Genomic DNA, 26,193 nt, shown 5'->3' on the forward strand with positions numbered 1-26,193 from the left:
AGATATGTTGCGTGGTATCATGAACATAAAACTGCAAAGATAATATGCTAATGAATGCCACGACCAAAAAAGAACGTTGAAAAGTCATATGAGGTAAACTCTGCCTCGGCACTTGCCAAAAGCAGTCGTGCAGTATAGCACGTAGTTGACTTCTGACTGCATGGTATCACTAGCATTCTACTCAGGTTCTTCACACACAAGTCGTGTATCCGGTAAGATGTATTTGAGGCTTGAAAACTATCGTTCAAGCATCTACCTCAATGTGACAATCATTGACATTTGAAGTACGTTACAACCTTCGGATTCATTGCAACACGAACCATGTATTGCATATATTTGGTTTATCAACAACGGTTGATTGATGCTTTTGCTGGGCACGTCAGTGTCTGCGCTATTTCTCCCCGTCATGATAAAGCTGGTGGTACACTCGGTGAAGAGTTAAATTCCATATCTCACTGGTGATCTTTATTCCATGACAACGGTGAACACTGTTAATTACATTTCCGGTAGAAATGTGTACAAAACTTCAGAGGGGAACCACAAAAGGCAAATGTGGCCAATAATCAAGAGAAATGGCTTATATTCACGATTTCTTGTATTAAATAAAAATAAAAAACCGTTGAAAATTGTTTAATGGTTTTTCCAGAGTAGAGATTTTAATCGATAGTGCTTTTCTTGTTTGTAGTCATTGATCTTAAAAAATGACTTTTTTTTTTACGTCGCATGATTATCCCTTATAGACTAATGAAACATGATTGTGGGTGATTAATGATAGTGAATGATGATGAAATTACATTTTTTGAGCTTTCACACAGGATTTATTATTATTATTATTATTATTATTATTATTATTATTATTATTATTATTATTATTATTATTTCGTTAATCTTATTTTTCATCTTTTATGAAATATTAGAGCTACCGTTTTATTGAACAGAAGTTACTTTAAATAAATTTTTGTTTCACATCGTGACCTTTTTATTGATGTTTGTCCGTTATTAGGATTTCCGCGTATCGGAAGTATGCCTGGAACTCAGTGCGGATAAGAAGTTTCACTGTAGTTCGATAGCTGCGTTAGCGTCTCCATGCCCTTTGATATAAAACTGGGTATGGGTGTGTAGCATACAGTAATGCATAATAAGTAGCTGAGTCAGATTTATTTATTATTGATATCGATTGACTTGTAACTGAAAGAGATCTCATCTAGTTTCGTCAGGGGGGAAACATAATAGTAAATTATATTAAATGATATAAACTAAACAAAAGTATTGACGCAACAAGCCTTAGGAGCCAGGGTCTACCACCCGGATTTGTGGCACTTAGACCTTTGGGATGTTCTGTGGTTTGCACATCAGCTCCCCTCGCCGTTATTGCTGGCTCTCTAGACCAGAGTTTGCTACTTTCAGCTAGCTGCCCAGTTCCCCTTACGACACTGAGTGGATGCCGCAATGCCACTTGGTGAGTACGAACGCTCACCCAACTCTTTCCTCTGAACCAGACCCGGCACTGCTTGACCGCTGATCTCACAAGAAGCAGTAGGGCGTTGGCATAATAATCATAAAAATAAACTTGTCTCAGATGATTCCGCCGCAGTAGGTCTAAATTCTTCGATTGCACTGACAAGCAGATATGCAGCAACTGCAGTTGGCTGTTGATAATTGTTTAATGCTTTTAGTGTTCGGTTGGTATTGCGATGCAAGCTTTGCGTGATTCATTTGATATAGAAGTATTGATTTATTTGTATCACGTGCCTTCGGGGTGTTCCATGTTTTCTTTCGTATTACAGCGAAAATACAGCTTCGGGAACAAAATACGAAATGCAGAAATTAAAGCCACATGAATGTGTTAAAAAGTTGTACGTATTTTCATCTCAAGTACGAAGCCCAGCATTAATAAGTCAGTGAACGTATAAAGGGAATATTAATATTATTGTCAGTGATGGTATGTAATATTGCTTTGCGAAAAATAATTCGTGAAAAATATAAAAGAATTGTCTTTATTCGGATTCGAAAACACTTCCAGGGTCTCTCCGATGAGTAAAATCAGAACACTTCATTAAAAATTGCCTCCAGTTTAACTTCCTGCTCGGGAACCTGAATTCTCTTTATAGCGTACCGCTGTTTCCTTTTACCAGGGCATGAAAGGGTTCGGAAGAAGTATTTGCGTCCTACGTTAAGCTGTAGGACCACGTCAATGGGGTAGTCAGAAAAAGATAATGGAAGAGCCTTAATAATTGCCGTGTCGTAGAAACTCTCATGCGTGTATTATATATAAATAATACGTGTATGTGTAATATAGTTAGAAGGGCAATGACCAGCCAGGTGGCGCAGGTTCAACTGGATGATGTGTGGTCAGTGTATCTGCTCCCAGGTACCATTGTTTCTCGCTTTCTGGACCGGAGTTCGGTACCTCTCAACTCACGTGGCGTCACCAGAACTCACGGGAGAATTGTCATCGGAAAATTTTATTGCTCCCACTGGGAATAGAACCAATGATCACACACACCCATGTCGCACGCAGTAACAATGCGGCTAAGCAGGAGTTCAGCAGAAGTCTGTTGCTCTGGTAGGATTTCTGTTTTATGTTGTATGTTACTTATATATATTATTATTCTGCATTTCTAATAAGCATAGTTGTTATATCATAATGGGAAATGAAAGAATGTAGTTTCTTTTTAGGCGGATTAAGGCTGTTTAACATACTGTAGAAGTTTCTAACTTGGCCTTCATATTACGTAAAGAAAGGTCACTCAGTAACCAGAATATACATATAAATATTCCCATGTTTACAATCATGTTGTCATGAATCTTTTTTAAAAAATCCGTGTGTTTTAACATTAATAATACTACGCATTATTATTTTATGAAGAAAAATTCACTTGATAATGTCATTGTGTGGAAAAATTCTGCAAGATGCGAATCTTTTATTCACTGAATCATCTTGGGTTGGAGAGGTTTACTTCCCCCCCCCCCTTAATTAGTGTCAAACATTTTAATTTCAAACTAATGTCTAACAGCAAATACTCATCTTCAAAATGTCTGTTACTGTAAAAAAAAAAAAAAAAAAAAAAAAAAAAAAAGTGGTGGTTTTGTATTAAAGAAGAATTGAGCTCATACTCACCATTCTTCCGCGAAAGGAATAGAAAATTGACTAAGGTTTTCCTTGTAGAGTACATCGTGACTTTTGTTAATCGTGAATAAAAATCAAGAAAACATTGCCAGTCAGCGACAAATTGAAGCCATTTTAGATACAGTTTCTTAGTTAGCAGTTACGGATAGACAGAATTAAATAGCGTATTGTTTCTGCAATTTCAGTTCTCTCTTCTCATATTTGACTTCACGGTTAGCGATCTGTATTGCACATCACAGGATACCAGAGCTCTCTCGTGGCTAAGCGGTTAGCGTACGTACCTTTGGCGTTGGAGACCCGGGTTCGATTCCCGGCGGGAGCTCATGTGGTTCGCATTCCACGTTAATCAGTAGGCCCACGTCTCATATAGCCTTGCTGCTGAAAGGGACGATAAACTAAAATCAACTCATCATAGGATACTGTTATTTATTCGTATTGAAAGATGATTTTTGGTTGTAACTTTCAAGGTGACATTTTAAATTTTTCTCTCATCAAAAGAGCTGTCAGATTTTTCGTGAAGTAACTCATTACAAAATTTGAAATTGGGATACTTGCAAAAAGTTACAAAAAAAAAAAAATTGTCTTAGATGAAACTACACCGAATTTAGGTCAACTTTAAATCCCATTTCTTCTAAGATTTTATCATTTTGGAGTTTACGGGGATGGGAGAGTGAAATGACTTTATAGAATTGTGTATGTCAAGAGTTAGCATAGCACTTGAAAGGGAGCAAAGCAGTAGGAAATTCATTTTTCTCAAACAGGGTAACAGATAGTATTTCTGGGTTCCTCAGTATCAAATTATTAAATTCAAAGATACGTGTATGCGTTTCCAAAATCCAGTTCTCATTCTGCCATTGTTCTTACGTGGAGAAAACACTCCCTGCATAAATACAACAAAGTTGCGAATATAAACCTATTCCAGTGTTTTGTTTATTTTTGGCTACTCGGCAATGTATCAGTACAATTTTGATGAATTCAGATGTTTTCCGCACGTTTTCATAAAACATATTTGCAAATAATCTTAATGCGTAAATACATTGCTTCTCTTGTAAATTTGCTTTGAACATTATGTTCCAATGAAGTGCATCACAATTTTAAGTAATGTTGTACTGCTTCGGCGAAATACGCTTCTTTACCAATCATCTCCAAAATATTTCGACATGTAACTACTACTACCACTACTAATAATTTGTAATTTTCGCACACAAAGGAGTTACCTGGAGCCACTATGTTTTGTACACAGATCACATATAATCGCGTACGAAGCCGTATTCTCGATTTTCGGTTCGAAGTATTGGGGAAAGATCAAGATTTATGCACATTTCTGGCCGTTTCTAAAAACTCCTCCCCTGTACTCAACCAATAATACGTATTTATGCGGGCTTGCATAACATGAGAGGATAAAGATGTTGCTCTGTTATTTATTTCTTTACTATCAGGTATTTTGCATAAACTGTACCCTCTCCGTGCGAAAAACTGATATTTCAGGTAGTCATAAATATATAAACCGATCTTCGTGATTCCCATCTCTTAATGTATTTCCAAAAGAACTGAAATTGGGTTTTTCATATAAGTACTTATTACAGGACATAACTAGTGAGTATAGTTTAGTAAAGATTTTCTGTCGTATACATGTTGTATTAAATCAAAAAAAATTTCTAGAATATTACAGAGAACGATCTTGTATTCGTTTAAAGTCAAATTGCTATATTTGCATGTGTTTTTGCCTTGGATAGATACTCACATTAAACCTAACTGTTTATCCTAATTTTAAATAACACCAGTTCCTTGAGCTAAGTACCAGAAAGTGTATTTAGTTTTCAGCTTATTTTCTAGTTTCACTCTTTATATCAGTATGTGCGTAATTTTTAGTTGACATTTTGTATATGATGGAATTTTATGTTTGCTTAATAACTTGCTCATAAAACGGGTGCATAAAACGGGTGCATGATGCAAGTTTTTAATAAAGTTGTTCTCATGTTCTCTTAAAACACTGTTCTCATCTTCAGCCTTTTAATTAATCGTATTTTGTTAACGAAATTGTCTATTTTCTTCTCATTATGATAGTTCGTTAACGTAAATTTTGATCTCTTCCCAGGTCCTGTCTATGAGCGAAGAGCTTCGGCGAGCATTGTACGGCACAAGTGTGGGAAGTCTAGATCTCGAAGTCTTCGTGCCTGATCTCGTAGGCACCACTGAAATTCTTACAGATGAACACAGAAAGAAGCTGTGTAGGCATCTTCCTGCTCGAGCAGAAGGTAAACATTATTATTATTGCTTAATTTTTTTAATTAGTAATAATTTTGTACCACGTTTATTTAAGTTACCTGAGTCAGCGTCAATTGTTTTTTGTATTGATAAAATAACGCATAAGTATCTCTGAAACATTTATCTTATTATGTTTTTGTTTGAAGGCAGATAGATAGATAGATAGATAGATAAATTTGCTGCCTTCGTTAGTTAAAAGCGGAATTTCCAGAACTGCTCTGACATATGCCCACTTCCTTTTAAAGAAGGAGTTTATACACAAAGTTTAATAGCCCTAACATGTTTCTAATCTTGACGGATTTCGAAACTTGGCCATATTATTGTAACGATTGCAATCTCTCATCCTTTTTCTTCCTTTCTAAGAGAAACTTCAAGAATCGTTGAAATAAGTCTTTAATTGCTTTAACTGGACAGTCTTAAATACCAATTTTCATGTCTCTAACCGTAAAGGATTTCGAGACATGATCCATCTGTTATATAATAATCGTAATTCCACCCTTGTATTATTGTATAAAAAATCTGCGATAGATGTGTTTATTTCAAATTGAAGTCCATATACAAAGTTTCATGTCTCTATCCTTCAGAGATTCAGATATACAGACATTTTATTCTAATAATTGTCACTATTTCCTCCCCCCGCCCCTTCCTCGTTGTTTCCAAAAATTCTTCTTTAGGGGTACCCTACACTCAAGTCGTCTGCACTGTCAACATTTCAACTTTCTAGTTGGAAGTATTTTGACCTGGCCATTCATTAGTCAGAGGTTGTTAATGAACTTGACCAATGGTGGCCAAAACCTTTTTGATTTAGTGATTGACCTCAGACTGAATCTTTGGTAGTCTACCACAGCCCTTAGGTGATCTACCTATGCACAATTGCATTTCTATTTTCTGTAATTCGCTTTTAAGAGGAAAAGTCTTCAAAATAATGCCTCTCCAAATTGCCTTTGTCAGAGCAACACAAGCGTTGTACGAGAAGCACATACATTTATCCTTAGACACAATAAAAGTAGTGAACATTGTATGTTGAAGTTTAGATTTCCTTATCAATACAGAGGCTATATGAAACGTATACCTTTTAAACTGAATTCGAAAGCAGTAATGAATTCAAATTTAAACTCTTAACGGGAATTAGACTTGGGACTCCTGTACCAGATGAATTTGCACCAGACACTAAAGCAACAGAGGGAGCATAAAGTTGCGAGTCTTCCCTTTCTTCGTGGAAATTGTATGTTTTCGACCTTTCAGTTCAAAATACAGTAATTGTACTTCGATTGAAACTCACCTTCAGAAAAGAAAGGAAACTTTTTTTTTTTCTTTGCTTGAAGGAGCAAAACTCAAGATGCAAAAGAATTTTCTTTTTCAAGGGGAGGGCAGAGATCTTTTTTTCAATTAAGAAGCTTAGTTTCTAAAAAGAAAAAAATGGAAATTTTAGCTTTTTCTGCTTGTGACTTTCTTACTCAAGATTCTACAATAAAAAAAAAAAAATCTTTCTCAGCATCCACTACTTAAATACTATTTTCATTCCTGTCTTGATTTTCAAACTGTCGTATCTACGGTTACCAGTACGGTAAGTGTAAGTTGGCAACTCGGCATAACACTGTCAGTTTGATTGCCTAATAACTTGATCAGTTTCCTGACAATTATACATAGTTATGTTTGACTTTAGGCAACCCGTAAAACAAACTGGCAAATACGGAAAATGTATCATAAATCAAGAAACGGATACAAAATCTAATTTAGTTTTGGTATAAAATTTCACTTACATGTCGTTCTATTGAAATTGGGAATACTATTGCGTGCTTCAGATTTTCTGTTAGAACTCCATGTAAGTTCATTGTGTAAAATTAAAGTTATTAACAGCAGTTCTAGACAAGGGCGCCCATCAAGGGAGCAAGGTGGGGCTCTCGCCCCCTAGAGGAAATTGTACTTCAGAATATCGAAAACCCAATAGAATTTCTACATTACTTACAGCAAAATTTGAAACTATATTTGAAACGTCGCTTACACTTGCCCCTCCCCTTGGAAACCACAACATGGGCGCCCTTGGTTCTGGATATGTTACTTTCGCGTTAGTAAACTTCATTATTCAGAGAACTACTTTTTTTTATGTATCGTGTCAATATGTTTGAGATAGGAAACTTCGGTATTGCGTTTTTAACAGTCTCTCTATCGAATTAAAACGATCTCAGTACATGCTGAGTAAATAGACGAAAAGAATAAATCTTTCATCTTAACGTTCACGATTATGCCCTTTAGTTTAAGGGAGACTGATGATTAAAGCAAGTAAATGATGATGGATGAATGGGTGGAATGAGAATGAGAGGAAACGGAAGCACCCCGGGAAAATCCAAGAACACGGATGTTGTCCACCACAAACTTACTTGGACGAGGAACGAACCAGGGACCCCACGCACTAGAAGTAAGCACACTACTGCTGAGCCACAGTGTTCCCTATCTAGATAAATATATTAATGCTATGTATATAGATAATATATTTGTTCCACATAATCTCGTACATGAAATACCTACCTTCTGAAATGTTCATAACAACTTTATCCATAAATTGTAAGTGAGTTTTTTTTTCCGCGAAATTACTGTGCTTTCAGAACAGTTATTGTTAACACTATTGACCTTTTTGCTAGAACAAATTGTGGGAACTAGAAACCCCGTTGCGTCCACTGATTTGCATTTTATCTTTCCTATCAATTAACCTACTTTCTTTGATTCTTCGGAAAAAAAAATAAAAGTTTTTTTTTTTTTTTACCTTTCACAATAGAATAAGGGGTAGAACTAACTTTATTTCTTCATTTAAGTAGAAATGTTGAATAAGCTCAAAATGTCCTTAAAGACGTGGTTTAAAAAAATAAAAAATGCTTTGTTCCTTTTAAAGTCTTTTTTTTTTCTGAGCCCTTGCATTTCTAGACAAGACCATCTTATATAAGTAGTATCACCTTTTTCATTGGAATATTATTAAGCTATTGATTAAAATGTATATAAATCTCGAACTGGAGAGTGCCCTTCTCCCTGGAGTCCCAATTTTACGCATCTTGTTAATGTCGCATATTTGCTAAAACGTCTCGCGATCTAATCGATACTCAGCGGCTATCGACAAATTGATCGTGATCAAGTGTTTGACCAGCTCTGTAAGGAGTGATTCCTTACATCAAAATAAGAAATCCAGTTGATATGGGCATGCAGGGAAAAGTGCAGTTTCGGAGCTAGGGCTGTCCAGAAGCCTGAAGAAAATAAATCTCAGCACACGTTGTTCCGAATACAAGATGCCATGAAGTTGGCAGTCCATAACACGTTCGCCGCTGTGTAGGTTTACCTTTTGCCTACTTTGGACAATATTGAACATTCTATCTGCGCTGTGGAGAATCCCTTTCGTACCAATTACACATTTCTAAAATAAAATTTGCATTTCTGAATGGCATACGTCTTTCTTTACGCTGATATGTACCACCACTTCATATGGTTCCTAGTGATCAAAATAACGTGTTGCGATGTATTTTTTTCCATTCTTTTGGACGGCTTGAGCTCTGAAACTGCGCTTTTCGTCGTAGGTTTATATGAACCTTTTTGTTATTTCGATGTGAGGCATGACCGCTTCACAGTCTCGTTCGATAACACCCTGTATAAAACTGCAAAATGGATGGCAAGGGAATTCCAGCAGACGTTTGTATAGAAGAAAACATGGGATGACAGTGAAAATAGAGGGAAATTACATTAGTGTGATATTTAATGACTAATTAGGCAGGTTGATAGCTGTCGTTGCTGATTTTAGAACAAGTTTCGGCAGTTCGAAATGTCATTTTTTTTTTCTAAATTTGCATTTATATACTACCTTCAGGTTGATTTTTCAGAATTATTTTAATATACAGGTATTTGATTTTCTCCTTATTTCCATTTTGGTCCATCCATGAATGTAATACTAAACTTTCTTGTGCGATAATCAAGTTCATTACTTCACTGTTCACCATTAATTATTTTAAGGTAGACAATTTAGCAGAACATTTCGATTGATATTCATATTTTAACTATTTCGTCTTGTTTCAGGTTACTCATGGACTTTAGTATTTAGCACATCGCAGCATGGCTTCAGCCTTAATTCAATGTACAGGAAAATGAAAGTCGAAAGCCCTATTCTTATGGTAATTGAAGATACTCAACACAATGTAAGTATATAAAGATACTCGATTGTTATTACATATTGTAGTTCAAAAGCTGAGATTAGAAAGCAATTTTAACAAAAAATGCTCTTATCTCTACTGCTTACAAATGGCAAATAATGCACCCTATGTATAATTAGATTTCGTATAGGGGCTTACTAAGTGATGATATTTTAAAGACTTAAAAGATCACTGTGGAAAAAGTTCATTTCAAGTAAACTTCAGGTTTTCCAATATAAGTATAAGGTGTCAGACTATTATTGATGTATTTGCATGCTCAGGAATTCTTACAATCATTTTACTTACAGGTAACTGTAATTCTTGAAAACAACTTGCACTTCCTAGTTTTCGAGTCTCCCATGGAGCATTGACTACAGAAGTTGAACATAGGGAAAAGAATAATTAAAACATCAGGAAAGCGAAAGGAACTGACTCTTCAGAATCAGTGTGAAGAAACACCTTGTCTAAGCAGCAGGTCACTCATCAAGTGGTTGTTTTCTAGTGAAAGTTTGCCAGCTCATATTAGTGTAATGTTATGCCAATGTTCTTTGTATTTCTTTCCGAGGAACTAGAGAAATACAAACAACATTGGCAATAATGATAAATAAATAAATAAACACCAATATGAGCTAGCAACCTTCCATTACAGAACAAAAGAATATACAAGTTGAATCCGCCATGTTACTGTGTGTTAGTCTACCATTTGATGAGGGACCTGCTGCATGAACTGTGTGTTTCTTTGCATTCCTCGATCCTGGTGAATCCAATCTTTATCTGCTGCTGTTTTTATTATTCTTTCTTCTGTTTCTTAACCGCAGTGATCAGGACTCGAGGAGAATGTCGAAAGCTGGAAGTGCAAGATGTTTCCAAGGATTATAGTTCTATAAATAAAATTAGTTATTTGAATTTCGTTATCAGTGTATTTGATGTTAATTTGCCTCAGTGAAATCCCGTGGCTTTATCCTTTTGAGTGCAAATGTATAATTGAAAGATTTTCTTTATATCACTTTTGTATATTCAATCAAATTTCAATGGAAAAAATGTGCGACTAAGCCGAGAATCGAACACAAGTCTCCAATTTTCCGTACTGCTCCGCCAACCACACCACCCTATCCAGTCTGCCACTTGAATAGTCACGCACTCGTCACTCTTAAAGTTAATGTTTAATACTTGGCAGAGCACTTGCACTGTACCATAGCTGCTGTTGTGCTGGGACAACTGTCTATACTATTTAACATCCATGTTGGATATTATGTGAGAAAATTGGAGGAATTAACCAAAAACCCAACACCAATAAAACCTACGTCACTATATTTTCTGTGTATGAATAAATGTAATTTCTTCAGTATTCCAGCTGAATATCGTTAAACTTGATAATGAAAATTCGATGAGGTTGCTTTCGAAGGTTTAGGAGAGAATTAAAACTGTACGGTGAAAGTTTAGTAATCCAGATTAACGCAGGTTTATGAAATTAGTGATTAGATATTTTGTCTTTCAACTTTTGTAGTTTTTACTATTTCAAGTATTTATCCAACAATTATACCTATTTATGTAGTTTCTCTGAACAATGTATTTTTGGATTTTTTAAATGTATTTAATTCATTTTAAAGCTTTTCTTTCTGTTTTTTAATTTTGAAGAATCTAGAATCAGGGGTATTCAAATATATACTTTCCTGTTTAGAAAGTCTTTATTTATTGTCATCTGATGCTTATTTGGCGTCCTGTTGTTGTTTGGTTTTTTCGTGGTGATACAAAGCAAGTTCATTCTCGTATACGCCCGATAAAGAGGAAATATCAATGTAATACTTTTTGTAACTAGTTAGCAACCTTTATTTTATTATTACTTTAGAGTTGATAAAGGAAGAGTACAAGGGTTAATGTTATGAAATATTGTCTATGGAAATAATGGAACACCAATCAAAATTTCTGAATGATTCTCTTTCAGTGGTTGTGATTGTTTTAGTTTAATAGTAAGTTGTATTTCAGAATATCATTTTCCCGATAAAGTGCCTTCTATATCAATTCTTTTGGCGGAAATAGTATAGTATTTCTGATGATGAATTATTCTGCTGCGAACCTCATCCTATCTGTGCAATTGAAATTATTTTCAATCGAAATATTGAGGAAATTACATTTACTCACACACAAAGAGGATGTAGTGGTGAGGTAAAATTTAAGTTAGTCATTTTGGAGTTTAGATGAAGTACAGTGTGTCGTAATATGTATGAAATGTATGGTGTGTTCTGAAAATGACGCCCACATACCACAGAGGGCTATTTTACAATTCAAAATAAAGCAAAAATTATGTCATTGTATACTTTTTGGGTTATCGTTTGGAGAAGCGAATTGCACTGTGTGCCAACGTCGCAGATAAAAGAACCATAGAGTAGATACACCAGTCCATCAAGTAGGTACAGTGATTCTTTTCAAATCGCAGATAATCAATAAAGAAAGAGACCAGCATCACTAATTAGCATAAGATCGATGTAACGGCTTGATGGATCTCTAGAGCAATGCTAATGGTTCGAAGTTAATCTACGACGTTGCTACATAGTGAAAATTTTGATTCCCCATAACGGCTGAAGGAGGCTCCGGAGGATACACCATTTATAGATCATTTACGCTTTATTTTGACCTGAAAAAATGCGTTATTGCAGCGTGGTTTAATAATCCTTGAGATGAAGTTGAACACTTCTCCTGTCGCTCGCAATCCTCCTATCTAAACGCAGTTGAAAATCTGTAGACTATTTTGGAGGGATGTATCCGGTGCAGATTTCCGCCTCATCCTCTCACAGAATTGTGATGCAGTGCACGCAGAATTGTGTAAGAGCTCCTTCGTGGCTAAGTAGGTAGTGTACGCGCCTTTAGTGTGGAAGACCCAGGTTTGATGCCCGTCGGGAGCTCATATGGCATGGATTCCACGTTAATCAGTAGGTCCATGTCTCATATAGCCTGTATTTTCACATTGATTTATAGCTTTTTCATGCAATAATTTCTCTTGTGCGGAAACACTTTCGACCACACTCTTCAATTCGTGTGCAGAACAATCATAGATGTTATATCTGAGTCACACCAAGTATGAATACTGACCAGGATATTATTCATCCGAATTATTTGAATATTTACAATAACAATAGTTGCTTTAGTTTGTAGTGGTAGATTTTTATAGACAGTGTTTTACTATTTACACTTCGAAATTAAAGGTTATTCTAAAGTAAACATGGTAGGAAGAATAGTAATCAACAATAATGTATTGCCTTCTGTTCCAGGTATTTGGTGCCCTGACGTCGTGTGCGTTGACAGTTAGTGACCATTTTTATGGGACTGGAGAATCCTTCTTGTTTACGTTTTGTCCAGAGTTCCATGTATATAGTTGGACAGGTGACAACATGTACTTCATAAAGGGCAACAATGAAAGCCTTGCAATCGGAGCTGGAGAGTAAGTTAGATTTATATCGTAACTTGAAATTATTATAGGATTGCGAAATTTTCTTTTGAAAGTTACATTTCCACCAATGCATGTGTGGAAATATACGTAGGTAATTTATTACATAGAGCTTGTTTCCGATCTACGGTGACGAAACTGCAGGAGACTGGCACGCAGTGTAGTCATGTCAAGCAGCCACTCCTTTCGATAGCCCTTGAACGGTGCGGGGTCTCCTGTGAGACAAGGCTTTTTTCAGGAGGCCGAAGGGGCAAAAGTTCATCAGTAACGCATCAGGGGACTTCACTGGAATGTCTGTGAATGGAATGGCACGAATTCCAGTTTCTGCTTCCATTTGTTGAAGAAAGAGGCGGGTTGAGTGAGATGTGACTTCATACCTTGTCTTGTTACACCCACACATGAATCTTGTCTCTCCCATAGAGATGGAGAATGTTATGGCGATAAACGGGTGTCAGGATGTTATCCTGAAAATATTCCGAATTCGCCTTCGTATTTTTGGCTACACGATGTATGATCAGTTTGCCCTGGTACGAGTATCCAGCAATGATTCTGAAACTTGTGCCAAAACTTTCCTTGCACTCAGTGAACCATCTTTTGAAAGTCTCCCGCACCTGTCGATCGATAAAAAATTGCACAGGGCTTGTGACAGTCATCCAAAAAAACAATGTTGCAACAAACTTCCGCTTTTCAACTGTCAGGTACCGCTCATACAGCTTTCGACAGTTGTGCGACGTTCCTGGATGTGTTTTAGGTTATAAACATGCCCCTTTCGTCGCTTTACCAACCTCAAATCACGGTGAATGATGGTATGCGTTGTCTTCAGTGATGTCTGTAGCCGGTTCGCGATACTTCTTTGTGTGAGTGGATTCTGCCTGGTGACCAGAGGCCCGACTTCCAGAATTCTAGCTCGTGTGCGGCTAGTGGCAGGCCGGGAATTGGCTGCACAGGAATCATCCCACGCCTCGCCTTACCTGCTCCTTTCAACACCCGTGATATGCCATTTTTGTACATAGTGAATCCACGCACCTTGCACAGTTTAATAGTGGCGCTATAACTTAGTTCACGCCGGAAAGGGCAGTTACAGATGATCAGAAAAATGGAAACTCCTGTAGTTGGCAACACGTCAGATATATGGGTTGGCAGTGGTGTCGTGGCGCCCGCAGCGCCGGACCGCTGGTGGTGGTGTGTTAGGTCGGTCTCCATACTACGTCAGGCGCAGTGGAACAGCAGTGTCCAGTGGCTGCAGCAGACGGAGGTAGTGTAAAATGGGAGACCTGTCAGATTTTCAAAGAGGGCAAATTGTTGGTGCGTGGTTATGTGGAGTGAGTGTGACGGCAGTGGCTACTGTGTTAGGTGTGTCGCGGGGACAGTGTCGAAGGTGATGACGGCCTACACAACAACGGGAAAACCACATCGGGGAAGCGGAACAGTGGGCGGAAGAAAATCATGAGTGACAGGTCACGCCGGGTATTAAAGCGCATTGTCACGCAGAACCGTCGTACCACTGCAGAGCAAGTGACGGAGGAACTCAATCAGCACCTCCCCCACCCTGTTTCGACAATCATAGTCCGCCGCGAATTACATGACATGAACTTACGGGGTCGTGTTGCACGGCCCAAACCGCTCATCAGGGACCATAACGCTTTCGCACGCCGCAAATAGTGCCGCGACCATGCAACTTGGACCGTTGAGGACTGGAAACGTGTGATATGGTCGGATGAGTCATCCTTCACCCTATTCCGAACCACGGGCCGTGTTTATGTGTGGAGAACGCCCAAAGAAGCTTATGATCTGTAGTGTCTCCGCTCAACTGTGAAACATGTCGGTGGCTCGGTGATGCTGTGGGCCGCTATATCATGGTTTTCATTGGGTCCTGTGGTCACACTTAGCGGACGAATCACTGCCAATGATTGTCGCAATTTTAGGAGACCACTTGCATCCTATGGTCCGGATGTTGTTCCCAGACAATGACGCCATCTTCCAGGATGATAATGCACCCATTCACCCAACTGGCGTTGTTGCAGCGTGGTTTGAGGAACATCGGGATGAAGTTCAACACCTCCCCTGGCGCGCCTAATCCCCAGATCTCAACATAATTGAACATCTGTGGCCCGTCTTGGAAACACGACTGCGGCGACGATTTCCACCTCCATCCTCTCTCACAGAACTGGCCGATGCCCTGCACGAGGAAGGGTGTAAAATTCCACTTGCTACCATTCACGACCTCTATGCCTCCATCCCACGTCGCATCAAGGCTGTTCTGAAGGCAAAAGGTAGCCCGACACCATATTAATCTGGTAAGTTGCAATTTCGTTTAGGTGTTTCCATTTTTCTGATCACCATCTGTATGTAGCCTTTCCAATAAGCACTTTCTTTCGGCAGCATTTGTCTCGATATGCACTTACCACACCTGTCACGCAGAATTTATGATCCAAAGTGCCTACACGATTGGCAACTTCCTTCTCTTCCCGCTTGGTGGTGCTGCACAAGATGTATAATTTCGTCACAATTAGATCGGTAACAACCTCTGTATTCACGCTATAATGTTAATATTAATTGAAACTTAAGTACATTCTTTTAGGTTATAAAGGTATTTAAATAGGTTATTAGTATAAAATATTGTTACTTTCACATTAATTTTCTGTTTTATAAACATTTCTCTACACGATCCAAGCAAAATTAAATATAATTTTTCAGTAAGCTTCAAAGATCTGATATACAATCAACAAATTGTGAAGAGCTTTTCGTATAATTCTTACCAGATCACAATGCTAAACTACTAGTATACTTCTCTTTTCTCCTTTGTATAAAGAATGTATAATACTCTGATATTAGCTCATACAACAAACTGCCAACATTGTCTTTAGAATTGTGGTTGAGCTTCGTAATACCACAATTTATAATGTAGTTGAGAATGGTTCATAATCAGATGATAGTTAAATAATTCATTCAAAAGATGATAGAAAATGAAATTTGAAGTCGTTTAACATCCAGGGCTCAGTGATAGAATTATACATGTGTAACTTAATTGCGCCTAAAAATATTTTCACGTACTCACTTCCAGATGTCAGTAATGGAAAGATTATTTAAGATGAAAGTTATAGAAAAGTGAATAATATTGGAATAAGGAAATGAATCGTCCAGTTCCAAAACGGCTCTTGTCCATTTACAGAAAATCCCAGAAAACCGAGAAAAACTGTAGCATCAATGCGTGTTGTAGAAATTAGAAGCATTTGAGAATGTTCAAGTTTTTCACTTGAAAACACTGAAGTATTTTCAGTTCTACAAAACATTCAGATCCAACATTTTAAAAATTTTCTGAGATTTTCTGTAAATGGACAAGAGCTGTTTTGGAACTGGACGACTCGGAGAGAATGACACGAATGATGAAAGAAAGGAAAAACTTCAAAAAGCTAAAGAATAACAAAAAGCGTATTTTTTTTTCTGCTTTCAAGAAAGGAAATCCTGGAATTTCACGGTTTTTACAGATTCAATATGTATAAAATAATTATCGTGACATAAAGAAGAACGTTGGAGAGAAATAGTTGTGTTTCACAGAAGTTGTAATAAAATTAAAATGAGCTATTATTTTCATACTTTACTTTAAGAATGTATTAACACTAAACTATTATGTGCGCTTATTCGAATTATGTTCCTGATATGATTCGACAACCGATTTCTGCTGTCATTTAACAATTTCACACTGATGAAAAGCTTCGGCTTCGCAAATATTTTTACATTTTTTCCAACTTAGTTCTTATACTCACAGAGAACGATGTAATTAGCAATAAGTTGATCACTTCGCCCACCAACTGACAACTCAGCGACACAAATATAACAATAGTCGACATGTTACTGTTTAGCCCTCACTGTTGGTCAAGTGGCTAGCGTGTGTGCCTTTAATGCAACTGATCACGGTAGGAGAGTAATTCAATCATTCACTTTCATTAATCAGCCATCTTCTTTAGCCTAAAATGCATAATCGTCGTACATTAAACTAAAAAAAATCTTGTTAAGATTTACATGTTTCATACATCTTAGTTTCACTCCAATTTACTTGCTTTCTATTTTTCCTCTTTTTCTAACCCATGCACAAATTGAATCAGCATATACCAAATCTATGTACAAGTCGAAAAAGAAATGTTATGTATAAAATTTAAAAATACAGTGGTTTCTGTTTTTGTAAAACAGTTTAACTAAATCTAAATTCTTTCCGGAGGTTGCTTTCGTCCAATTTGACGTTGGATGTGTTGTTTTTAATATAATAGAACTCGATCATGTATTTTTCTACTGGTGTGACTTTTTCGAGTTTGATCTCCATTAAGTTTATACTAAATCCTGAAATTTTGTGACTTTTTCTTTTACTTCCTGTATTGTGTTCGTCTTTGCCATTCCAATATACGAACTGTCACATTGGTAAATGGCTTGTAATGTTGTTCACAAAATAATTTTTGTAATCCGAAAAGCTGATCTTGAATTTTTATTGGTTTGATAAGCATAATAATGCTAACATAATAATGTGAAAACAGAAGAGTAAAGAGAAAAGACGATAAATACCACCAAAATAATAATAATAATAATAATAAAATAAACTTAACAAAAACATTACAAACTCCTATTAACAGGAAACTCCTATTAATAGAAAAATTTCCGAAACAGTCACCTTGAAAAATCTTTGTTACAAAAACTTTAGGTTGAACAGACAACGTGCAAGATTCAAATCCTTCCTAACATCTGACAAGCTTATCTCCCTTAGTTCTTTAAATTTCTATCTTAGCCACGCTAAGAAAATACTCTGAACTGATTCCTTAAAATAAACAGAATATCTGGATTCACATTCCAGGTAGGGTACAGTACTCCCAAATATGATCGGATATTAGTGAACACAGGAAAATTTTTTACAAATGTTTATACTTTGAAATTCCGAAGAACCATTTCAGCGTAGCTGAATTCTTTCTGGCTTTTGATATTATTACTTGAAGACTTCTCGGAAAAGCAACTTCTTATCCAATATTACTTCTACAAGTATCCAAAAAAGTTTTTGCCGATTTCAGAGTCTGCAGAGAGTCTACGTTGTAGCACAAAATACTCACGGTTACGTCTCGAAGTAATCGCCATCTGCATCCAACACCTTCTGCCAACGTTCCTGCAACTGTACAATGCCATGGTGGTAAAAGTCAGCGGTCTTGGAAGCAAAGAAATCCGTGAGTGCGGTCTGCAGATCTCTCTTTTTCAAATTGTCTCCCACGAAGGTAATTGTCCAAGGAATGAAACAGGTGCTAATCTGTAGGGGAAAGGTCAGGGAAATATGGTGGATAACACAGTTTCCCAACCAAGATGCAAAATGGTTTCCCGGGTCCTTTTTGCCACGTGTGGTTTTGCATTATCATGAAGGACCAGTACACCTTTGCGATTAACCAATGCCAGCCCCTTTTCCTGCAATGCACGGTGCACTCGTTGCAACTGCTGGGAGTAAACATCCGTACCGATGGTTTGGCCTGGTGGTAGGAGCTCATAATGAATCACATGGCGATAATTTCACCACACGCACAGCACAACCTTCTTGGGATACAGAGGTGGTCTTGAGATGTGTGGAAATACGTCACGTGGTAACAACCAATGTCGAGTACGCTTGGGTGTGTTGTAAAGGACCCACTTTTCGTCACTAGTGATCAATCTACCAAATATCTATGTGTTCTAGTGCTTGGAGAGCAAGGATAAACTGGCTTCAACTCGCTGCCGTTTGTTGGTCGGTGACAATGTGTGTGTGTGTGTGTGTGTGTGTGTGTGTGTATATGTCTTCCCTATGCGATGCAGATGCAGTCTGACTGTTTCCATCGATATATTAAACCTTTCGGCAAGTTCCTGACATGTAAGACTACTGTCCTCCTCGATGGTTGTCTTCAGGGCGTCGTCATCCAACACATGTGATCGTCCACTGCGGGGCTCATCACTCAAGCCCAAATCAGCGATCCGGAATTTTTGAAACTACTGTCGGGCGGTGTGTTCATTCACGGCATCCTCCCCGAACGCCTGGCATATGCGGCTGCTGATAGGCCTACCTCGAAGTCATACAGCAAACACCCCCTAATGAGTTGCTTCGACACCTCCATTTCACTGTGCCACTTGACGAGCTAGGTCTCTGTAGTGTGCCCAACGAGCGTCTACTGATGTCGGTTAGTGCTCTGCCTACCTCCTTGTCGCGTCGCGCGCACGTGACTAACGTCATAGCATGTCTGTGACCCTCGAACAAGGCCATCACAAACGGCAAGAACTTATTTGGACACTTTATAAATGCATAACAAACTGAATGTCCTGACGATATATATATTATTCCTGGAGTCTTATTAAAATCAAAAGAAAGATTTTTTTTAAAAAAGATCATTTGACTATTATATATATCTATATTCTTTAGCAAAATAACTATACTGAATAGATTCATTATACTAAATCTTGATATATGCATATAATAGATACATGTTAAATTATAAGAGATACCATTGATATATAACAAAAACAATAAAAGACAGAAATTGGATCCTTGATCACCCCAGAAGTAATACTATGGGTAGAGGAAAGACTATATCTTATCATAAGTTTCGTATTGTTAAAACATGAAGTTAACCAAGTAATACCTGTAATATTCTTAAGTAGATTGGCAATTAGTCAAATCCTGTGGCAGTCTAAATAAATAGTATATACGGTCGTCTGTATACGAATCACTGAAAATAGATAATTCAAGCCAACGTAGTATTCTTGTATTTGGTTGCAACTTTATTAGTTGAGTTGTGATTAAGACGAAAGCCGGCGCCTTAATTTATCCCAAGTTTTTGTACGGTTCCATATTTTTCACCTAATTCAAATGATCTCTGGTGATTGTTTATGGCTGCCTTAGTTGATACTAATGTATTCTAACTATAAATTAAACACAGGAATTTTGTCTTTGGTCAATGTTAAAATTTACACTTCGTGGTTCAGGATTACCACTTGGCTTGAATTAGGCAGGATATCTCGAATTTTGAGATTTTTCAGCTGAATTAAGTCTAAGAGGGACGCATTATATGACGAGACACTAAATTATCCAAAACACTTTCGAAATATGCGACATAAATTTTTAGCAACAATTTGTAGAGTTCGACCCAAGATGTTTACGTGTGACTGTAGGGATATTGGTATGGTTCTATCGCTGAAATTTTCATATTGACAGCAGTCAAATTACCGCCAAGTGTTATTTTTTGAGAGGTTCAGTGGTTCATAACTTGTTTAGCTAACTGGCAAGAAGCTGACACTATGATTTTTCTATTTTGAGTTTTTCGTTTAAATTTTCAATGCAATTTTCATTCATGAATTTTATATATATATATATATATATATATATATATATATATATATATATATATATATATATATAAATATACACTTTCTTTCTTTCTTTACAATTCGTAATAAATTGTTTCATGTACAAATTCGAGTAAAGGAAACAGTGATGTACACATGTTCGATAAATATGTCCCGTTTTAATATAACGAAAAGTATAGTAACAACCCTACAGGTTAATTTCCTGTACGTTTAGCAATAAATTTATTGTTGAATGTGCTGAGTGTCAAATCCAGATACTCCGAACTATCACCTTATTTGTACCGAGTTATGAATTTAATATTTGGATGAATCAGATTAAGTTTCTAAAATTATTTATCTCTTATTTATGAACTATGATAGTGTCATCGTAACGAAATGGTTAATATCATATATAGCAAATAACACTACAGAAATTTGAAGCATACGTTGATGAAACTTGTATCTGAAAACTAATTTTTGTTCCTTAGTTAATGGGGACAAACTGAAATTAGGTTCCGTTAATGGTTGACATGTTTAACTCGGCTACACAGAATTTAGGTTTGAAATGCATGGAACAATGGTTAAAAACTAATAAATTTAATTATTTGGAATCTTGGAGATATATATTTACATACTAATTATTTTATCTTGGAAGGTATGGTATATAATTAGTATTAATTAAAATTGAAGTTTCAACAAGTCAGCGTTGCTCTTACATATGTCTAAGATATACTTCCTGGTATTAGACAATCTAGTTGCTTGACATTTACTTTTTTGTTCTTTAGTTTATTTTTGTTTCCTTTAGTGCTGTTACTTATTTGAATATTTTTTTTATTCTGTTATTCGTTACGTTCCGAATAGTTATTCATTGTGCGAATAACAGTAGTTAACAAAATATATTTTTCATCAGATAGAGATAAAACATGGTGGTTCATATTGGAGCCTACTGATTGCGAAAACCGAATTAGTCTTTCGCCCATCACCCTCAATTTCTAAGTTACTGTATTTCCTGAAAACAGGAAATATCCAGAATATGAATTATGTATTTCCAGTGGAGTATACACGCATTACAACTACATGGAGTATGAGTCCTTAAAATTACAACTTCATGCCATAAAAACACTATCATGGTGTAACAGGAATTTATTCATCATACTCTCAACAATCGTTTATTGGATGATGATGCAGTCGTAAGTTTCTTTGACGGTTCTCTATTAGAAGTAAACCCTTCTGCTTCAAAAAAAAAAAAAAAAAAAAAAAAAAAAAAAAAAAAAAAAAAAAAAAAAAAAAAAACAAGAGCCCTTAACATTTGGGTTCCATAGTGACTTTCCATTGGCATTATGTGCTGATGGGATCTTTTTCTCAGGCATGTCACCTGTAAAGATAAAAGTTCTGTTTGTTGCTTGCATAAGTGTAAATCACGAACTAGATCATGAACTCCTTGTATTATTATTATTATTATTATTATTATTATTATTATTATTATTTTAATCAAAAGATCCAATATATTTCAGTCAAATATTTCTTGTACGCGTTATATTTGGAGAACTACAGTGTAGCCAGACTCAGAATATCACTTAACTCAGTATGATGTGCTTATTGCGTAGAAAATACGAAAACTCGATTTAGAGGCCGTTCAAAAATTTTGTAGCCCCTGATCCAAACTCTAATTATTGGCCAAGATCGCAATCTTTGGTCTTTTTTCTTTTTTTTTTTTTTTTCCTAAAATTCTTTATTTTATTTTAGTGTCTCTTTCAGTCCTGAAGGTATGAGACGTGAACCTGCAGTTTAAAGTTGAATCCGGACCACCACCATGTGTTCAATGTGGGAGAGCAATGTAATTGTACTGTTACAATGGGTCGGATATCACCTTAAAATGTAGGTCCACGTTTTATATTGTCTCAGTACTGAAAAGAGACTCTAAACTTCCATAAACAACCAAACATTAACGGAATGTCTCTGTACATGGATACAGCAGTGCGTACTAGTGTTCATGAGGTACAGGTCTAGTGCTCAGTGGTTAGAATTCCGATATTCTTAATATTCTTGTTCGAAAAGCGGCAATACCGATCAGATATAGAAATCTGCAACATGACTTTTGCTCCCAGGCAAGATTATTGGTATGCCAAATACCCATTCTTTCTTGAGTTTCAACCTATAGCAAATCTCATAAATGTTACATTATTTGTACCCATAAGTTTCATTCCTGACGGATGGGCACTTTACTTTATATTTCATTGCACCTTATGGCATATTATTTAATTCAGGTTACACTTTGTGTATCAAAGCCAGTGTTGACCAGTGTAATTCTCGAATAACGAATATTCGAAGAACCCGTTATTTGAATTTTCGAATTTTAACACAGTCTTCCTATTTCTTCCCCAGCTTTATGATGAAATATTTAGCGAAAGTTTATAATGTACTTTCTTTTTAAATTCTTGTGTAATGATGTTCTCATTATCTTCTGGTAATTCGTTTAATAATATCTTATGTTAACTATTCATTTTAGCGGGAAATTTGGACTCTGGCTAGATGGAGACCTTTACCAAGGCCGAACGCAGCCATGTACAACATACGGCAATGAAGCTTTAGTTCCAGAGGAAGATTTTGTGGTGAAAGCTCTGGAGTGCTGGGCCTTCCTTTGAAGCGTCTGTTGGAAGCTGGACCTCTTTATGTTGAAGATAGATGCAAGACAAGCCAGAGATTTCACCAGTGACAGTGGACCATCAAGTTCCTTTTCTATACTGCGAAATATATATATGTATATACATAAGTCGCAGTCTTATCCTGTAAGTTACAGGGAAAGTTCTCTGTAATTAGAGTATTGACTATAATAAAGCCAGTCAAAATGCATTTTTCTTACGACACCCAAACTCTTTGGGTGTAAGAAGAGTATGGTATGCTCTGGAATGAGCACAAGAGTCGGTCATTTTTTTTTTATTGTAAGAGTGTATTTTTTGTCGATGGGTGGGGAGATATATGGGAGTTCTCGTATGCGGCTTCGATTATTTTGTTGAAATCCAACTAGTTTTTATGTCTGCTTGACAGATGCTCAAAATCTTCCCATAGTTATGGTTTGAGTGCTGCGCGTTTCACATGTTTAGAGATGAATGTCAGCCAGGAGAAATGCTGGACTCTCTCTTCTGGTGATGTTTTTTGTATGTTAAAAGAAAATAGTTAAGATTAACTATACAAATAAAAACCTGCAGTATTGCAACCAGTATGAAATGAAGGGATTTATATAGGGTCTTTAAGATCACAGCAAAAAGTAGGAAGTCAAAATTTTCCTGAGTACTTGACCCTTGTACTGTAATTGCTTGGGAAATAACGTTTTCGTTCTTTCTCCATGACATTTTTGTTTGGAAGTTCTTGCTTTGACTGTGCTTGGCAATAGATATAAAAGAGAAACAAGCACGTTTAACATATATATATTAGAACAAAGCAACAGCAATTGTTACTGTATTGTTATGCACGTATTAACGAAAGAGAGTCCGTGTTATTTGTTTTGTATTTAGTCAAACTCCTCACATTGAGGGAACAAATTAGTGTCTTTCAGTTTTGTTGGAAAATATGAGACTTAATGCTGCAGTAATGCAATGCGATGTTTGCATATGGTTCTTTCTGGTGGCAGAGGAAGAAAGTGGTTGATTTTTTTTAAAAAAAGAAAATCTCAGGTCTTGTTGGAATTGCAGTGACATGGATGTATTATTGTATAAATATAGAGATGGTCAGCTCTTGTATTTACATACAAATATATTTATATAAGAGCTTGCTTATTTTTCTGCTCTGAAACAATTTACATGATGAGGTGTGCAAACTGTTCCTTCCGGAATGAACACTTCTATAAGAACTTTTCGTCATGTAGTTGACATAAAGCTTCATACTACTGGAGTGTATTCTCTGTGTGTGGCAAGTAGTAAACTACATGTATTGAGACGAAGCTATAAGTTGAAAAACGCTAACTAGCAAAGCTAGAGATAATAGTGTCCTAATTTTTGTATATAACACGTCGCGTATCATTATCATTTCATTTTTCATGTAGTCTTTTGTGGTTAACGAAGTTTGGAAAAAAGCAATAACTCCACAACTAATCTAATCTTATTTGGTATCTGAGATCTTTTGAGTTCGGTATATTTTTTGCTTATTTCTAATTTCTGTTAATTCCTACGAAAAAAAAGAAAGTTGTTTCTAAACAATTGATTGTCATAGAAAATTATTCTGCTTAAGTTTTTGTTGTGGAACAGTTCAGTGTATAGATCACTAATTTTCTTTAGGTCAGTGTATAAAACAAACTTCTATTAGAGGTAGAGTGTGAAATTTTTTAGAGTTAAAACAGAGTTGCATTCATCTTGTTTAACCGATGTTGTGTTTCTGGTGTGATGTTTAGGATGATAGTGATCTATAAATGATACGTTCACACAACATGCTAATGGCAAGCAGAAGTTCACTGTTCCTGATAACCACTTGTGTACGTTCGAATACAGCAAATTTAGTTTTAGAATTTGAAATGAATAAGTAAAAGCAACAACTCATGGCAATGACATTAAACAGTCATAATCATTGTTGTGGTGTCTGTTATAGGGGCACAAAACTGTTGTTCTTCCATGTTGCTTCGTATACTAGTTTTGTTGTATGAAATGCACTTTCAACATGCTTGAAAAATAAAATCTGTCAGTTATTCATTGCTCTAATAACGAAAACAAATTATCCTAAAGAAGAAAAGTAAGATAAAATAAATTATAGCTACATTTTGGAGGTTCTTTTCCTAGTACTATCTCTATTGAGTATTCTTATGCAACAAGTTCTATACTTTGAAAGTAAAAGTTTTCAAAACAAGTGAATATTTGCTGTAACGATTTAATATTTATCTCAGATGCCAAGTTATTTCTGATATAACTTTTCCTGAGTTAGAAACTCGTCTACCCTGTCAATTAGATTATGGTGCCTGCATCCTTCAGGGAACAACTGTAGACTTTAAAAGAGAATAAGAAAAAAAATTCAAAATTTTGGCCTGGAAGGAAGAAAATTCTAATAAATTTCTGGGTCCTCATCATTGTAATGCAAAGGAATAAAAACTTGCTAAGCTACTAATGGGGAAAAAATACAAATTACAAAGAGGGGGAGGGTGGGGTTGAAAATTTGAACTGATATTTGTGCACTTTGCAAGAGCTTCTCTCAGTAATAACAAGCAGCCTATTGTAAATGAAATTCTTTTATATTGTTTAGTCAAACAAACATGTACTGTAGAGAGCATAGACTTGTATGTTTAAATACTGTGTGAAAAATTGTACAAAGTGTATATAATAGATAACTCTATATTAGTTACCACTTAGTAACTATGAAGCGTTGTGTTATTGGTGGGAAAAATAAAAAGACCATGTGGTGTTAATGGCTCTTCTTTTTTTCATACACATGCTTGATATAAAATTGTACTTGATTTACAATCCCTATATAATTAAGAAATTGAATGGAGTTCGGGCGTAACCTCGAAAATTGTAGTACTTCTCAGAAATGTCTTGAAACTAAAGATATTTATCAATTTAATGGAAACAAACCTTTTTTTTAAAAAAAAAAAAAAAAAAGTCCAGGTCCGTTCGCCCTCAGAACAGCTCTGATGCGACGTGAAATGAAGTCAGAAATCGTGAATAGTAGCAAGTGAAATATTCCACCATTCCGATTGTAGTGTATTCGTGACAGAGAATGGAAACTGAAATCTTCGCCGGATTCTTGTCTCCAAAATGAAGCACATATTTTCAAGAATATTCAAGTTTGGGTATTGGGCAGACCAGGCGAGGTGTTCATGATGTTCCTCAAACCACGCTTTGTCAATGGGCGCGTTATCA

The 26,193-nt window shown here is 36.2% G+C and overlaps 1 protein-coding gene across 16 annotated transcripts in view; it reads left to right on the forward strand.

The window, feature by feature from the left end:
- mtd (TLD domain-containing protein mustard) overlaps positions 1–25,739 on the forward strand; it is a 1,050,893-nt gene extending 1,025,154 nt beyond the window's left edge. For all 16 annotated transcript variants that reach the window (XM_081769482.1, XM_081769479.1, XM_081769474.1 and 13 more), the window contains 4 exons: positions 5,229–5,388; positions 9,455–9,573; positions 12,837–13,006; positions 22,860–25,739. In XM_081769482.1, coding sequence (XP_081625608.1) covers positions 5,229–5,388; positions 9,455–9,573; positions 12,837–13,006; positions 22,860–22,995 — 585 coding nt within the window. In that variant the 3' untranslated portion in view covers positions 22,996–25,739. The remainder of the gene's footprint in view (positions 1–5,228; positions 5,389–9,454; positions 9,574–12,836; positions 13,007–22,859) is intronic.
- The last annotated feature ends 454 nt before the right edge of the window (positions 25,740–26,193 follow it).

The sequence above is a fragment of the Thermobia domestica genome, chromosome 8, assembly GCF_964235325.1.
Source record: "Thermobia domestica chromosome 8, izTheDome1.hap1.1, whole genome shotgun sequence".
NCBI lineage: Eukaryota > Metazoa > Arthropoda > Insecta > Zygentoma > Lepismatidae > Thermobia > Thermobia domestica.